The following is a 17,549-nucleotide window of genomic DNA, read 5'->3' on the forward strand; positions in this document are numbered from 1 at the left end:
GTTTTGGCTTTGAATGAAACGAAGCTCAAGGGTAAAGGGGAAGAGTGTTTTGGGAGTAAAGTCAAGGGTTGGTGAGAGTACTAGAGCAAGGGAAGGAGTAGCACTACTCCTGAATCAGGAGTGGTGGGAGTATGTGATAGTGTAAGAAAGTAAACTCTAGATTGATATAGATAAAACTGAAAGTGGATGGAGAGAGATGGGCGACTATTGGTGCATATGCACCTGGGCATGAGAAGAAAGATCATGAGAGGCAGGTGTTTCGGGAGCAGCTGAGTGAGTGTGTTAGTAGTTTTGATGCACGAGACCAGGTTATAGTGATGGGTGATTTGAATGCAAAGGTGAGTAATGTGGCAGTTGAGGGAATAATTTGTGTACATGGGGTGTTTAGTTTTGTAGACGGATATGGTGAAGAGCTTGTAGATTTGTGTGCTGAAAAAGGACTGGTGATTAGGAATACCTGGTTTAAAAAGAGAGATATACATAAGTATACATATGAAAGTAGGAGAGATGGCCAGAGAGTGTTATTGGATTACGTATTAATTGATGGTAGGCACGCGAGAGAAACTTTTGGATGTTAATGTGTTGAGAGGTGCAACTGGAGGGATGTCTGATCATTATCTTGTGGAGTGAAGGTGAAGATTTGTAGAGGTTTTCAGAAAAGAAGAGAGGAAATGTTGGGGTGAAGAGAGTGGTGAGAGTAACTGAGCCTGGGAAGGAGACTTGTGTGAGGAAGTGCCAGGAGAGACTGAGTACAGAATGGAAAAAGGTGAGAGCAAAGGATGTAAAGGGAGTTGGGGAGGAATGGGATGTATTTAGGGAAGCAGTGATGGCTTGTGCTTGTGCAAAAGATGCTTGTGGCATGAGAAGCATAGGAGTTAGGCAGATTAGAAAGGGTAGTGAGTGGTGAGATGAAGAAGTAAGATTATTAGTGAAAGAGAAGAGAGAGGCATTTGGATGATTTTTGCAGGGAAATAATGCAAATGAGTGGGAGATGTATAAAAGAAAGAGGCAGGAGGTCAAGAGAAAGGTGCAAGAGGTGAAAAAGAGGGCAAATGAGGGTTGGGGTGAGAGAGTATCATTAAATTTTAGGGAGAATAAAAAGATGTTTTGGAAGGAGGTAAATAAAGTGCGTAAGACAAGAGAACAAATGGGAACGGTGAGGGGGGCCAATGGGGAGGTGATAAGAAGTAGTGGTGATGTGAGAAGGAGATGGAGTGAGTATTTTAAAGGTGTGTAGAATGTGTTAGATGATAAAAATGGCAGATATAGGGTGAGGTAGTGCTATGAAAACTACAAAAAAAAGTCTACAGGAGCTCACAGTCTCTAGCTGTCATGTGTAATGCATCAAAACCACATCTCCCTATCCATATCCAGGTCCACAGACCTTTGCATGGTTTACTCCAGAACTACTTCCAATTCTTCAAGCATTTCCACGACATGTACCAGCTTTTGGTCCTTCTGCTCTTTTAATGGAAGCCAATCCAGTTTGAAGCTAGGATCCAAAAAAGCCGTTGCTTGAACATCTCTCATTTCCATGTATGGATCCAACACACAGTCCAGTTGGACTTTAGCCAGTTATTCACAGTATTGTAATTGGGTGTTATGATTATGAATTAGATTCTCTGGTGTGTGTTTTAAGTCCCTGAGTCACTGGTCCAGTAGCAGATTTAGTCACCTTCTTTGACCTCATGAAAAGGTTTGAGGAAAATCACAAACTCCTTTTAAGGCAGAGATCCTTCACAGACATGATTTTCTTACTACTTTGCTTTCTCTGGGACTAAAGATCAATTGTATTATTCCCCTCTGCAGGGTTCTTGATTTTGTATGATGTTTTGCTTTTATTATTCTCGGACTGATATTTTTGTTTGAGCAGGGTCAAGGGATCATTGGGGTGGACTTAAACGGTTGATAACAAGAAAGTACCGCTAGGGAGTACTGGTACCACTACTGCCATTATTTATCTATTTTATTTTATTTTTTGGAGGGGAGGCATTGCTACTGCTACTGCCAGTACCACTTTCCTTCCCCTTTCCAATTAATTATAGTTACTTGATCACTTAACTAATTGCAATCAGTTAATTACTAAAATTTTATGTTCAGTTATGATTACAATATTTCTGTAATTACATTTCACTTGAATTACAAGTACTCCAACCCTGGTCATGGGCTGTAGATAATGGTAAGGATGTGTAGAGGTGTTGGAAATTTAATGTTTGAGGACATTATATGGTGTGAGGTGGTTTGGTTGAGTAAGTAATAAAAGGTTAAGAGAGAGGTCAGGTAGTGGTTGTGAGGCAGCCATAGACTGAGGAGGTATGTTACTGGTGCTGCTTGCTTAGGTAGCAGGAGAATTAGTGATGACTGTGTTGTGAGCCAGCACTTCCATGGTTGTCAAGTTGCACTCCTTTGCCCCACCCTGGCATTTTGTCTGCAAACTTACAATCTCTTCTTGTTACACATATCACTCAATAACACTTAACTCATTCTTCATAACTAGATTTTCTAGCTCTGCTTTTTGGCAAAATGTTAGCAGCAACAGTCAGAAGTAATAGGTAGGAATGTTAGACAGGAGCTCTAGGTATCAGTAGTAGGTATGAACATTAGATGGGAGCATTAAGTAGAAGTAGTTGATTGAAACACTGGATGGGAGCCTTCGAAAGCAGTGCCCTAGAGTTGCCTTCTGCTAGTAACCTGTTAAGGATGAGGCACTGAAGTTCCCCACTTGTGGAGAGACTCTTGCCATAGCCATCCCCTTGAGGGAGTTCCTGAAGGGAAAGTGCATCAGAGATATAGTAAGTTTGAATAAAGAGAGGTTTTAATAGGAAAAGTTGAGAGTTGAAGAGAGTGTTTTTTGGACATATAGGGAATTTAGAGAATTGATTCTCATCCACAAAGCAGTGGAAGGAAAAAGGAGATGGAAAGATGGAGTGTATACTTTGAATCTTCTAGGACCTTGACCCCCACAGCCTAGGTTGGGCCCAGGCTGCTGGATTGGGTTGTTGGTCACCCAAGCTGCTGGAAGCTGCAGCTTCTATAGCCTGGCTGGTATGGTACACATAGGTACCATACTTCTCTACTGTACATACTATGCTCCTTCTGATGGTAGCTGGCAAGATGTAGAAGAGTCTTAGTCCCTAGATGTTTAAGTTCTGTTTTTTGTGCATATCACACATAAGTATACTTATGTAAGTAGGAGAGATGGCCAGAGAGCGTTATTGGATTACGTGTTAATGGACAGGCGTGCGAAAGAGAGACTTTTGGATGTCAATGTGCTGAGAGGTGCAACTGGAGGGATGTCTGATCATTATCTTGTGGAGGCTAAGGTGAAGATTAGTATGGGTTTTCAGAAAAGAAGAGTGAATGTTGGGGTGAAGAAGGTGGTGAGAGTAAGTGAGCTTGGGAAGGAGACCTGTGTGAAGTATCAGGAGAGACTGTGTACAGAATGGAAAAAGGTGAGAACAATGGAAGTAAGGGGAGTGGGGGAGGAATGGGATGTATTTAGGGAATCAGTGATGGATTGCGCAAAAGATGCTTGTGGCATGAGAAGAGTGGGAGGTGGGCTGTTTAGAAAGGGTAGTGAGTGGTGGGATGAAGAAGTAAGAGTATTAGTGAAAGAGAAGAGAGAGGCATTTGGACGATTTTTGCAGGGAAAAAATGCAATTGAGTGGGAGAAGTATAAAAGAAAGAGACAGGAGGTCAAGAGAAAGGTGCAAGAGGTGAAAAAAAGGGCAAATGAGAGTTGGGGTGAGAGACTATCAGTAAATTTTAGGGAAAATAAAAAGATGTTCTGGAAGGAGGTAAATAGGGTGCGTAAGACAAGGGAGCAAATGGGAACTTCAGTGAAGGGCGTAAATGGGGAGGTGATAACAAGTAGTGGTGATGTGAGAAGGAGATGGAATGAGTATTTTGAAGGTTTGTTGAATGTGTCTGATGACAGAGTGGCAGATATAGGGTGTTTGGGTCGAGGTGGTGTGCAAAGTGAGAGGGTTAGGGAAAATGATTTGGTAAACAGAGAAGAGGTAGTAAAAGCTTTGCGGAAGATGAAAGCCGGCAAGGCAGCAGGTTTGGATGGTATTGCAGTGGAATTTATTAAAAAAGGGGGTGACTGTATTGTTGACTGGTTGGTAAGGTTATTTAATGTATGTATGACTCATGGTGAGGTGCCTGAGGATTGGCGGAATGCTTGCATAGTGCCATTGTACAAAGGCAAAGGGGATAAGAGTGAGTGCTCAAATTACAGAGGTATAAGTTTGTTGAGTATTCCTGGTAAATTATATGGGAGGGTATTGATTGAGAGGGTGAAGGCATGTACAGAGCATCAGATTGGGGAAGAGCAGTGTGGTTTCAGAAGTGGTAGAGGATGTGTGGATCAGGTGTTTGCTTTGAAGAATGTATGTGAGAAATACTTAGAAAAGCAAATGGATTTGTATGTAGCATTTATGGATCTGGAGAAGGCATATGATAGAGTTGATAGAGATGCTCTGTGGAAGGTATTAAGAATATATGGTGTGGGAGGCAAGTTGTTAGAAGCAGTGAAAAGTTTTTATCGAGGATGTAAGGCATGTGTACGTGTAGGAAGAGAGGAAAGTGATTGGTTCTCAGTGAATGTAGGTTTGCGGCAGGGGTGTGTGATGTCTCCATGGTTGTTTAATTTGTTTATGGATGGGGTTGTTAGGGAGGTAAATGCAAGAGTTTTGGAAAGAGGGGCAAGTATGAAGTCTGTTGGGGATGAGAGAGCTTGGGAAGTGAGTCAGTTGTTGTTCGCTGATGATACAGCGCTGGTGGCGGATTCATGTGAGAAACTGCAGAAGCTGGTGACGGAGTTTGGTAAAGTGTGTGGAAGAAGAAAGTTAAGAGTAAATGTCAATAAGAGCAAGGTTATTAGGTACAGTAGGGTTGAGGGTCAAGTCAATTGGGAGGTGAGTTTGAATGGTGAGAGGCTGGAGGAAGTGAAGTGTTTTAGATATCTGGGAGTGGATCTGTCAGCGGATGGAACCATGGAAGCGGAAGTGGATCATAGGGTGGGGGAGGGGGCGAAAATTTTGGGAGCATTGAAAAATGTATGGAAGTCGAGAACATTATCCCGGAAAGCAAAAATGGGTATGTTTGAAGGAATAGTAGTTCCAACAATGTTGTATGGTTGCGAGGCGTGGGCTATGGATAGAGTTGTGCGTAGGAGGATGGATGTGCTGGAAATGAGATGTTTGAGGACAATGTGTGGTGTGAGGTGGTTTGATCGAGTGAGTAACGTAAGGGTAAGAGAGATGTGTGGAAATAAAAAGAGCGTGGTTGAGAGAGCAGAAGAGGGTGTTTTGAAATGGTTTGGGCACATGGAGAGAATGAGTGAGGAAAGATTGACCAAGAGGATATATGTGTCGGAGGTGGAGGGAACGAGGAGAAGAGGGAGACCAAATTGGAGGTGGAAAGATGGAGTGAAAAGGATTTTGTGTGATCGGGGCCTGAACATGCAGGAGAGTGAAAGGAGGGCAAGGAATAGAGTGAATTGGAGCGATGTGGTATACAGGGGTTGACGTGCTGTCAGTGGATTGAATCAAGGCATGTGAAGCGTCTGGGGTAAACCATGGAAAGCTGTGTAGGTATGTATATTTGCGTGTGTGGACGTGTGTATGTACATGTGTATGGGGGGGGTTGGGCCATTTCTTTCGTCTGTTTCCTTGCGCTACCTCGCAAACGCGGGAGACAGCGACAAAGTATAAAAAAAAAAAAAAAAAAAAAAAAAAAAAATCACACTTTTGGATTTCAGAGATAGTATTTTGCAAGTCTTCCATATATGCCATATCAGTAGTTAGACAGAACCCCATCTCTCATCTTGGGAAGCATCATTTTAGAAAGATTCCTTTTATTCAGACGAAATTTGGTTCCAGAGTAAAGCAAGCTATTTTCCTGTGTTCCCCCCACCTCTGACACATATATGCTCTTGGTCAATCTTTCCTCACTCATTCTGTCCATGTGACCAAACCATTTCAAAACACCTTCTTCTGCTCTCTCAACCACACTGTTTTTATTATCACACATTTGGAAGACCATATTGGAGGTGGAAAGATGGAGTGAAAAAGATTGTGAGTGATCGGGGCCTGAACATGCAGGAGGGTGAAAGGCGTGCAAGGAATAGAGTGCATTGGAACGATGTGGTATAACGGGGTCGATGATGTGTTGTCAGTGGATTGAACCAGGGTATGTGAAGTCTCTGGGGTAAACCATGGAAAGTTCTGTGGGGCCTGGATGTGGAAAGGGAGCTGTGGTTTCGGTACATAATTACATGACAGCTAGAGACTGAGTGTGAACGAATGGGGCCTTTGTTGTCTTTTCCTAGCGCTACCTCACACACATTAGGGGGGAGGGGGTTGTTATTCCATGTGTGGCGAGGTGGCGATGGGAATGAATAAAGGCAGACAGTATGAATTATGTACATGTGTATATATGTATATGTGTGTGTGTATATATATGTATACATCAAGATGTATAGGTATGTATATTTGCATGTGTGGACGTGTATGTATATACATGTGTATGTGGGTGGGTTGGGCCATTCTTTCGTCTGTTTCCTTGCGCTACCTCGCTAACGCAGGAGACAGTGACAAAGCAAAATAGATAAATGAATAAATAAATTTTCCTGTGTGTCAATATTGAGGTATATTCTGATATGTTGGGGCTTGAACATGCATTCTGATCATATATCTTATGACTCTGTTATTTGTAACCACTGCCACTATTGTAAGCACCAAGATGCATCTCTTCCTATCATCCTCTTAAACTTGTCTGTCTATAGGGTTTCCACATATAGACAGGGCAACATGATTCTAAGTGGTGAGTACATGGCCATACCTGTTTGCTGTCTGTATTCCTCACTTACAGATGTGAAAGCATCAAACCTTACACAGGATTTTCTTTTTCCCCTCATAGTTTTCTTTTGCTCTTCTATTTAATGTCAAAGTTTGGTTACTTTTTCCCATTGAAATTAATGTCCCCTAACCTTTCTATTATATCAGTAATTTTAAAATGTGCACTGCATATTGATAGTGTCATGCATTCAGTTAAAAATTTTTGTCTAGAGGTCTGTTTCTAGTGTGCATGCATTGATTAACATATTTCACAGAAATCACTAGTATTTTCTATATATGCTACTCCTTTATAGGATCGGTATCAGGGATCTTCAGGTGATCGATATGGAGAGCGCTATGACAATATGATGAGGGATGAGCGTTATCAAGAAGAACGTTATCAGAGAATGCAAGAAGAACGTTATCAGCAGGCCCTGCAGGAGGAACAGCGCTACCAATCTATGCGCAACAACACTTACCAGCAGGGTGCTACTACATCTACAGAGGAACAGCAACAGTATCAACAGACAGGAACAAAGAGAGACACTCCAGCTCCAGCTGAGGAAGAGGAAGCTAAGCGAACCCGATATTAAGTTAATCATCTTTTCCTCTCCATTGCTTTACTGCTGATATCTGCCATGTACATGAATTTTGTTTAAAAATCAGGAAGAGTTTTGAGTTACCAGTTACTTAATGAAACAAGTTACTTTGTTGAAATACGAAATTTGAAAGCCAAGCAGTGAGGCTGCTTCTGTTGTTTTTCTTTCAGTTATGGATTGAATATGAATGAATTTTATTCATAAGCTTTTTTCGTAGGACTCCACTGTAGAAGATTGCTGTTTTATGTTGAAAGCTATGAACATCTTATAAATACTTTGTAATCACTATTTAAATATGGTGTTCAGATTGTAAATGTGATCCAGTTTTGTTTAGAAGTCTGATTTCATGTGTGCATGCAGGCTTGTATACTCTTAGGAAACCAACAACAGAGATGTGGACTCTCCTACAGAGGAGAGTATAACAGATGGGATTTGATCTTTTTCTTGAAAACTCTTTCTTTAGCCAACATGGCACAATCTCATTGTAGGTATTCTCTATCATTTTTTCATTTTGAAGTGGTCATTACTTCAATTTTTTGCTGGTCATTGCTTATTTTGTGGTATATATCACTCAGGTTTTGGATGTATACTTGTGTTTGACTTGGATGACCCAAGTTATATACATGATTAGAAATCTTAATATCTTTATTGAAATTTACCTATAGGTTGTTGCCATCCGTAGACTATCAGTGTCAAAGTGTCGAAATTAATTTTTTTATTGTATTGCATTCATTGTTTCATGGCAGTAAATCCTCTTAAATAAGTTTGTATCACATTAACTAAAACTTGTTAAACCGGATATGGAGAAAAATGTGACATTGCAGGCAATAGTGGCTGTATCTGGATGGTGACTGTAACTTAGATATAATAATTTTATTGTTGGATTCAAGATCAGCAGTTATAGTTATATGTGTAAGGTTTATTTTATATTGGTGTGTTATGCTTGTAAGTTTGCTGTATACTCATTGATTTGTGTAGGTGACTATGTTAATCCTTAGAAATATAATACAGGGAAAACGTCACCACTTTCTTTGTATGTTGGATAGCATTTCCATTTATCTGTTCTGCTTACATAACACCAATGGCTTCAGTGGCACCCTTTGAGGAGAAACCTGTACCACAGCATTTGTGAGATGAACAGGTTATCAGATAAAACACAGTAACCATTATTAGGCAGGTAGGCTAAAGAAAGTATGAGAATTTGTAGGCACAGGGGCATAACAGGTTAATGGTTCAGTGGCAGGTAGAGCAGTGGTGTATAATTTAGATGTACAAGTATTTATGATATTGTTAGGTTGTTCCAGGCATTAATGAATTTGCTTTTGACATGTTATCCATGTCAACAATGTTTACTTGAAATAGAGAAATCCAAGAAGAGGATTTTGTGACTTGATGTCATGACTATTAAGTTTAAGATATAAAGGTTAACCTTAGGTAGTAACAAGGAAACCGTTTTTGGTAAAATTGCATGGTATGATGTCCAGTACAAATATTTTGTACACTTTTCTGAAATTCTTCAGGACTAACAACCTTTATAAAATGAATTAAATTACATTGGCACTACAGAAAATTACTGTGCAGTTCCATATCTTAGAATAAATTATCCTTTTTTTTTGTGTTTTACTTAACATTGCCATATATGGAGACGTGTTTATGTTAAGGAATTCTCTGATGAAGGTTGAAAATTGCTCAGAATTAGGGGAGAAAGAAGGCAACTAAAGGGAGCAGGAGCTGGGGGCTCAAAACCATCCTGTTCTTTTATTTCAATTTCCTAAAGAGGAAATGGAAGGGGACAGGCAAGGAGGCTCATCCAACTCGAAGGCTCAGGCTGGGATGTCTGAATGTATGTAGATGTAACCAAGATGACAAGGAGAAATAGGTAGTATGTTTGAGGAGAGAAACCTGGGTGTTCTGGTTCTGAAAGAAACAAAGCTCAAACGTAAAGGGTAAGAATGGTTTGGAAATGTCTTAAGAGTAAAGTCAAGGATTGGTGAGAACACAAGAGCTAAGGAAGGAGTAGCACTGCTTGTGGGAGTGTGTGATAGAGTGAAAGGAAGTATATTCTAGATTGATGTAAGAAAAACTTGAGTGGATGGCAGGAGATGGGTTATTTATGATGGCAGCTGAGTGAGTTTGTCGGCAGTTTTGAAGTACAAGACTGGGTATTAGTGATGGGTGATTAAATGTGAAAGAAGGTAATATAGCAGTTAAGGGTATAACTAGCCCGCGTGTTGAAATGGTGAAGCGCTTGTGGAGCTGTGTGCTAAAAAAAGACTGGTGATTGGGAATACCTGGTTTAAAAAGTATACATATGTGAAAAGGAGATGGTCAATGGGCATTATTTTATTACTTATTAATTGATAGGTGCATAAAAGACTTTTGGATGTAAATGTGCTGAGAGGGCAGCTGGTGGGATGTCGTGAGTTGTGGTTGTAAGTGGGCTTGGGAAGATGTGAAGGAATACTAGGACAAATTGTGAGCAGAATGACAAAAAGGTGAGTAAATGAAGTGAGGAATGGAAGGTATTTAGAGAAGCAGTAACAGCATGTACAAGAGATGCATGTGGTATGCAAAACATGGGAAATGGACTGACTAGAAGGGGTAGTGAGTGGTGAGATGAGGAAGTAAAATTGCTAGTGAAAGAGAAGAGAGGTGTTTAGGCAGTACTCACAGGGAAGGAGTGCAAATGATTGGGAGACATATAAGGGGAAGCGGCAGGAGGTCAAGATGATGGTGCAGAAGTTGAAAAGAAGGCAAATGAGAGTTGGGGTGAGAGAGTATCATTAAACTTTAGGAGAATAAAAAGATGTTTAGGAAGGAGGTGAATACTGTGTAAAAGATGAGAACAAATGGGAACATCATTGAAGGGGGCAAAAGGGAATTAAGTGGTAGTGATGAAGTGAGATGGCATGAGTATTTTGAAGGATTGTTAAATGTTTATGGTGATATAGGGTGTTTTGGTTGGGTTGATAAGCAAAGTGAAAGAGTCACGGAGAGTGGTTTGGGGAAAAGAAGAGGTGGTAAAAGCCTTGCAGATGAAATCTTGCAAAGCAGGAGTGGTTGGTATTGTAGTTGTATTTATTAAGAAAAGGGGTGACTGGTAAGGCAGTTGAGTGTATGTATGGATCATGGTGAAGTGCCTGAGGACTGGCAGAATGCATGATTAGTTCCATTGTATAAAGGCAAAGGCGATAAAGGTGAGTGTTCAAACTACAGACATAAGTTTGTTGACGAGTATACTTGGAAAATTGTATGGGAGGGGTATCAATTGACAGGGTGAAGCCTTGCACAGAGAATCAGAATGGAGAGGAACAGTGTGGTAGAGAATGTGTGGATCAGGTGTTTGCTTCAAAGAATGTGTGAGAAATGCTCAGAAAAACATGAATTTGCATGTGGCATTTATGGATCTGGAGAAGGTAAATGATAGGGTTAATAGAGATACTTTGTGGATGGTATTAAAGATGTATGGTGTGGTTGGTAAGCTGCTAGAAGCTGAGAAGTTTTTATCAAGGGCGAAAGGCATATGTAGTAGTAGGAAGAGGAGAGTGATTGGTTGCTAGTGAAGGTTGGTCTGTGAGAGGGGTGTGAGATACCATGGTTGTTTAATTTGTTTATGAATGAGTAGGTGAGGGAGGGAAATGCAAGTGTTTTAAAGAGGGGTAAGTATGCAGTATGCTGGTGATGAAAGGGCCTGGGAAATGAGCCAGTTGTTCGTTGTTTATACAGCGCTGGTAGCTGATTCAAGTGAAAAACTGCTGAAGTTTGTGACAGTTTGGAAAAGTGTGTGAAAGGAGAGAGTTGAGTAAATGTGAATAAAGCAAGATTATATGGACAAGTTGGTTGTGATGTTAGTCTAAATGAAGAAAAATTGGAGGAAGTGAAGTGTTTTAGATATTTGTGAGTAGACTTTGCAGCAAATGGAACCATGGAAGCAGAAGTGAACCATATGGTTGGGGAGGGGGCAATGAAGAAGAGAGAGAGAGAGAGCATTGTCTTGGAGAACAAAAATGGACGTTTAGAGGAATAGTAGTTCCAGCAAATATTATATGGTTTTGAAGCATGGGCAACAGTGTTATACAGAGGAGAATGGATGTGTTGGAAATGAAATGTTTATGGACAATATGTAGTGTGAGGTGGTTTGATCGAGGAAGTATTGACAGGGTAAAAGAGATGCATGGTAATACAGTGTGTGGTTGAGAGAGCAGAATAGGGTGTTGAAGTGGTATGGATGCATTGAGAGAATGAGTGAGGAAAGGTTGACAGGATATGTGTGTAATGCACCAAAACCACAGCTCGCTATCCACTTCCAGGCCCCACAGACCTTTCCATAGTTTACTCCAGATGTTTCACATGCCCTGGTTCAGTCCATTGACTACGTAAACCCTGGTATACCACATTGTTTCAATTAACTCTATTCCTTGCTTGCCTTTCTCCCTCCAGCATGTTCAGGGCCTGATCGCTCAAAATCTCTTTCACTTTATCCTTCCACCTTCAATTTGGTCTCCTGCCTGTTGTTCCTTCTGCCTTTGACACATACATCCTCTTCCTCTGCCTCTGACACATATGTCCTCTTGGTCAGTCTTTCCTCACTCATTCTCTCCATATGTCCAAATCATTTCAACACACCCTCTTATGCTCTCTCAACCACCTTTTTTATTTACACATCTCTCTTACCCTTTCATTACTTACTCGATCAAACCACCTCATACCACATTGCGCTCAAACATTTCATTTCCAACACATCCACCTTCCTTCATACAACCCAATCCATACCCCATGCCTCGCAACCAGATGATATTGTTGGAATTACTATTCCTTCAAACAAACCCACTTTTGTTCTCCGAGATAACGTTCTCTCCACACATTCTTCATCGCTCCCAAAACCTTCGCCCCACTCCCCCACCGTGACTCGCTTCTGCTTCCATGATTCAGTTTGCTGCTAAGTCCACTCCCAGATATCCAAAACACTTCTCTTACAATTTTTCTCCATTCAAACTTACCTCCCAATTAACTTGTCCCTCAACCCTGCTAAACCTAATAACCTTGCTCTTAATCACATTTATCTCAACTTTCACACACTTCTAATATCAGTCACAAACCTCTGTAGTTTCTCCATTGAATCAGCCACCAGAGCTGTATCATCATCGAACAACTGACTCACTTCCCAGGCCCTTTCATCCTTAACAGACTGCATACTCACTCCTTTCTCCAAAACTTGCATTTACCTCCCTACCCACGTCCTCCGTAAACAAACAAACCTTGGGGACATCACACACCCCTGCCACAGACGGACCTTCACTGAGAACCAATCACTCTCTCTTCTTGCTCATACATATGCCTTACATCCTTGGTAAAAACTTTTCACTGCTTCTAGTAGCTTACCCCCTACGCCATATACTTTTAAGACCTTCCATAAAGCATCTTTATCAACCCTATCATATGCCATCTCCAGATCCAGATATGTTACATACAAATCCGTTTTTCTAAGTATTTCTCACACATTCTTCAAAGCAAATACCTGATCCACACATCCTCTACCACTTCTGAAACCACACTGCTCTTCACCAATCTGATGCTCCGTACATTCCTTCACCCTCTCAATCATTACCCTCTCATATAATTTCCCAGGAATACTCAACAGACATGCCTTTGTAGTTTGAACACCCACCTTTATCTCCTTTACCTTTGTACAATGGCACTATGCATGCATTCTGCCAATCCTCAAGTACTTCACCATGATCCTTACATACACTGAATGTCCTTACCAACCAATCAACAACACAGTCACCCCCTTGCTGGATTTCACCTTCCACTAAGCTTTCACTACCTCCTCTCTCTCAACCAAACCTTTCTCCCTGACCCTTTCGCTTCACACACCAACCCAACCAAAATACCCTACATCTGCCACTGTCATCATCAAACACATTCAACAAACCTTCAAAATACTTACTCCATCTCTGTCTTACTTCATCACCATCACTACCTATTATTACTTCCCCCTTTACCTTAATATATATATAAATATATATATATATATATATATATATATATATATATATATATATATATATATATATATATATATATATATGGGGGTAGGTTGGGCCATTTCTTTCGTCTGTTTCCTTGCGCTACCTCGCAAACGCGGGAGACCGACAAAGCAAAAAAAAAAATATATATATATATATATATTATCCCTGGGGATAGGGGAGAAAGAATACTTCCCACGTATTCCCTGCGTGTCGTAGAAGGCGACTAAAAGGGAAGGGAGCGGGAGGCTGGAAATCCTCCCCTCATTTTTTTTTTTTTTTTCCAAAAGAAGAAACAGAGAAAGGGGCCAGGTGAGGATATTCCCTCAAAGGCCCAGTCCTCATCCTCTGTTCTTAATGCTACCTCGCTAATGTGGGAAATGGCGATTAGTATAAAAAAAAAAATATATATATATATATATATATATATATATATATATATATATATATATATATATATATATATATATATTATTTTTTTTTTTTATTATACTTTGTCGCTGTCTCCCGCGTTTGCGAGGTAGCGCAAGGAAACAGACGAAAGAAATGGCCCAACCCTCCCCATACACATGTATATACATACGTCCACACACGCAAATATACATACCTACACAGCTTTCCATGGTTTACCCCAGACACTTCACATGCCTTGATTCAATCCACTGACAGCACGTCAACCCCGGTATACCACATCGCTCCAATTCACTCTATTCCTTGCCCTCCTTTCACCCTCCTGCATGTTCAGGCCCCGATCACACAAAATCTTTTTCACTCCATCTTTCCACCTCCAATTTGGTCTCCCTCTTCTCCTCATTCCCTCCACCTCCGACACATATATCCTCTTGGTCAATCTTTCCTCACTCATTCTCTCCATGTGCCCAAACCACTTCAAAACACCCTCTTCTGCTCTCTCAACCACGCTCTTTTTATTTCCACACATCTCTCTTACCCTTACGTTACTCGATCAAACCACCTCACACCACACATTGTCCTCAAACATCTCATTTCCAGCACATCCATCCTCCTGCGCACAACTCTATCCATAGCCCACGCCTCGCAACCATACAACATTGTTGGAACCACTATTCCTTCAAACATACCCATTTTTGCTTTCCGAGATAATGTTCTCGACTTCCACACATTCTTCAAGGCCCCCAGAATTTTCGCCCCCCTCCCCCACCCTATGATCCACTTCCGCTTCCATGGTTCCATCCGCTGCCAGATCCACTCCCAGATATCTAAAACACTTCACTTCCTCCAGTTTTTCTCCATTCAAGCTCACCTCCCAATTGACTTGACCCTCAACCCTACTGTACCTAATAACCTTGCTCTTATTCACATTTACTCTTAACTTTCTTCTTCCACACACTTTACCAAACTCAGTCACCAGCTTCTGCAGTTTCTCACATGAATCAGCCACCAGCGCTGTATCATATATATATATATATATATATATATATATATAGTTTTCCTTGTGAAGGAACAGTGGAGGGGGCCATGTGAGGATATTCCCTCAAAGACTCTGTCCTCTGTTCTTAATGCTACCTTGCTAACACGGGATATGGCGAATAGTATGAAAGAAAGATATATATATATATATATATATGGAGGAAGTGAAGTGTTTTAGATATCTGGGAGTGGATCTGGCAGCGGATGGAAACATGGAAGCGGAAGTGGATCATAGGGTGGGGGAGGGGGCGAAAATTCTGGGAGCCTTGAAGAATGTGTGGAAGTCGAGAACATTATCTCGGAAAGCAAAAATGGGTATGTTTGAAGGTATAGTGGTTCCAACAATGTTGTATGGTTGCGAGGCGTGGACTATGGATAGAGTTGTGCGCAGGAGGATGGATGTGCTGGAAATGAGATGTTTGAGGACAATGTGTGGTGTGAGGTGGTTTGATCGAGTAAGTAACGTAAGGGTAAGAGAGATGTACGGAAATAAAAAGAGCGTGGTTGAGAGAGCAGAAGAGGGTGTTTTGAAATGGTTTGGTCACATGGAGAGAATGAGTGAGGAAAGATTGACCAAGAGGATATATGTGTCGGAGGTGGAGGGAACGAGGAGAAGAGGGAGACCAAATTGGAGGTGGAAAGATGGAGTGAAAAAGATTTTGTGTGATCGGGGCCTGAACATGCAGGAGGGTGAAAGGAGGGCAAGGAATAGAGTGAATTGGAGCGATGTGGTATACCGGGGTTGACGTGCTGTTAGTGGATTGAATCAAGGCATGTGAAGCGTCTGGGGTAAACCATGGAAAGCTGTGTAGGTATGTATATTTGCGTGTGTGGACGTATGTGTATGGGGGTGGGTTTGGCCATTTCTTTCGTCTGTTTCCTTGCGCTACCTCGCAAACGCGGGAGACAGCGACAAAGCAAAAAAAAAAAAAAAAAAAAAAAACATTTGTTTATTATGACATCTGTTTCCCGCGTCAGTAGGATAGCACCAAGAACAGACGAAGAATGACCCATCCACCTACATACACACAAACACACACACACATCAGATTGGGGAAGAGCAGTGTGGTTTCAGAAGTGGTAGAGGATGTGTGGATCAGGTGTTTGCTTTGAAGAATGTATATGAGAAATACTTAGAAATGCAAATGGACTTGCATGTAGCATTTATGGATCTGGAGAAGGCATATGAATGAGTTGATAGAGATGCTCTGTGGAAGGTATTAAGACTATATTGTCTGGGAGGCAAGTTGTTAGAAGCAGTGAAAAGTCTTTATCGAGGATGTAAGGCATGTGTACGTGCAGGAAGAGAGGAAAGTGATTGGTTCTCAGTGAATGTAGGTTTGCGACAGGGGTGCATGATGTCTCCATGGTTGATTAATTTGTTTGTGGATGGGGTTGTTAGGGAGGTGAATGCAAGAGTTTTGGAGAGAGGGGCAAGTATGCAGTCTGTTGTGGATGAAAGAGTTTGGGAAGTGAGTCAGTGGTTTGCTGATGATACAGCGCTGGTGGCTGATTCGAGTGAGAAACTGCAGAAGCTGGTGACTGAGTTTGGTAAAGTGTGTGAAAGAAGAAAGTTAAGAGTAAATGTGAATAAGAGCAAGGTTATTAAGTACAGTAGAGTTGAGGGACAAGTCAATTGGGAGGTAAGTTTGAATGGAGAAAAACTGGAGGAAGTGAAGTGTTTTAGATATCTGGGAGTGGGTCTGATAGCGGATGGAACCATGGAAGTGGAAGTGAGTCACAGGGTGGGGGAGGGGGCAAAAGTTCTGGGAGCGTTGAAAAATGTGTGGAAGGCGAGAACATTATCTCGGAAAACAAAAATGGCTATGTTTGAAGGAATAGTGGTTCCAACAATGTTTTATGGTTGCGAGGCGTGGGCTATGGATAGAATTGTGCGCAGGAGGGTGGATGTTCTGGAAATGAGATGTTTGAGAACAATATGTGGTGTGAGGTGGTTTGATCGAGTAAGTAATGAAAGGGTAAGAGAGATGTGTGGTAATAAAAAGAGTGTGCTTGAGAGAGCAGAAGAGGGTGTTTTGAAATGGTTTGGTCACATGGAGGGAATGAGTGAGGAATGACTGACAAAGGGATATATGTGTCGGAGGTGGAGGGAACGAGGAGAAGTGGGAGACCGGATTGGAGGTGGAAAGATGGATTGAAAAAGATTTTGAGTGATCGGGGCCTGAACATGCAGGGGGGTGAAAGGCGTGCAAGGAATAGAGTGAATTGGAACGATGTGGTATACCGGGGTCGACATGCTGTCAATGGTTGAACCAGGGCTGGTGAAGCATCTGGGGTAAACCATGGAAAGTTGTGTGGGGCCTGGATGTGGAAAGGGAGCTGTAGTTTCAGTGCATTATACATGACAGCTAGATTCGAGTGTGAACGAATGTGGTCTTTGTTGTCTTTTCCTATCGCTACCTCGCCCACATGCGGGGGGAGGGGGTTGTTATTTCATGTGTGGCGGGGTGGCGAATGAATAAAGGCAGACAGTATGAATTATGTACATGTGTATATATGTATATGTCTGTGCGTGTATGTATATGTATACGTTGAGATGTATAGGTATGTATATTTGCGTGTGTGGACGTGTATGTACATACATGTGTATGTGGGTGGGTTGGGCCATT

The 17,549-nt window shown here is 41.4% G+C and overlaps 1 protein-coding gene across 1 annotated transcript in view; it reads left to right on the forward strand.

Moving 5' to 3' along the window:
* LOC139749593 (hrp65 protein-like) overlaps nt 1-9,052 on the forward strand; it is a 106,511-nt gene extending 97,459 nt beyond the window's left edge. The window contains exon 8 of the mRNA XM_071663686.1: nt 7,157-9,052. Within this exon, the coding sequence (XP_071519787.1) occupies nt 7,157-7,435 (279 nt within the window). The 3' untranslated portion in view covers nt 7,436-9,052. The remainder of the gene's footprint in view (nt 1-7,156) is intronic.
* Nucleotides 9,053-17,549: the final 8,497 nt, after the last annotated feature.

The sequence above is a fragment of the Panulirus ornatus genome, chromosome 1, assembly GCF_036320965.1.
Source record: "Panulirus ornatus isolate Po-2019 chromosome 1, ASM3632096v1, whole genome shotgun sequence".
Taxonomy (NCBI): domain Eukaryota; kingdom Metazoa; phylum Arthropoda; class Malacostraca; order Decapoda; family Palinuridae; genus Panulirus; species Panulirus ornatus.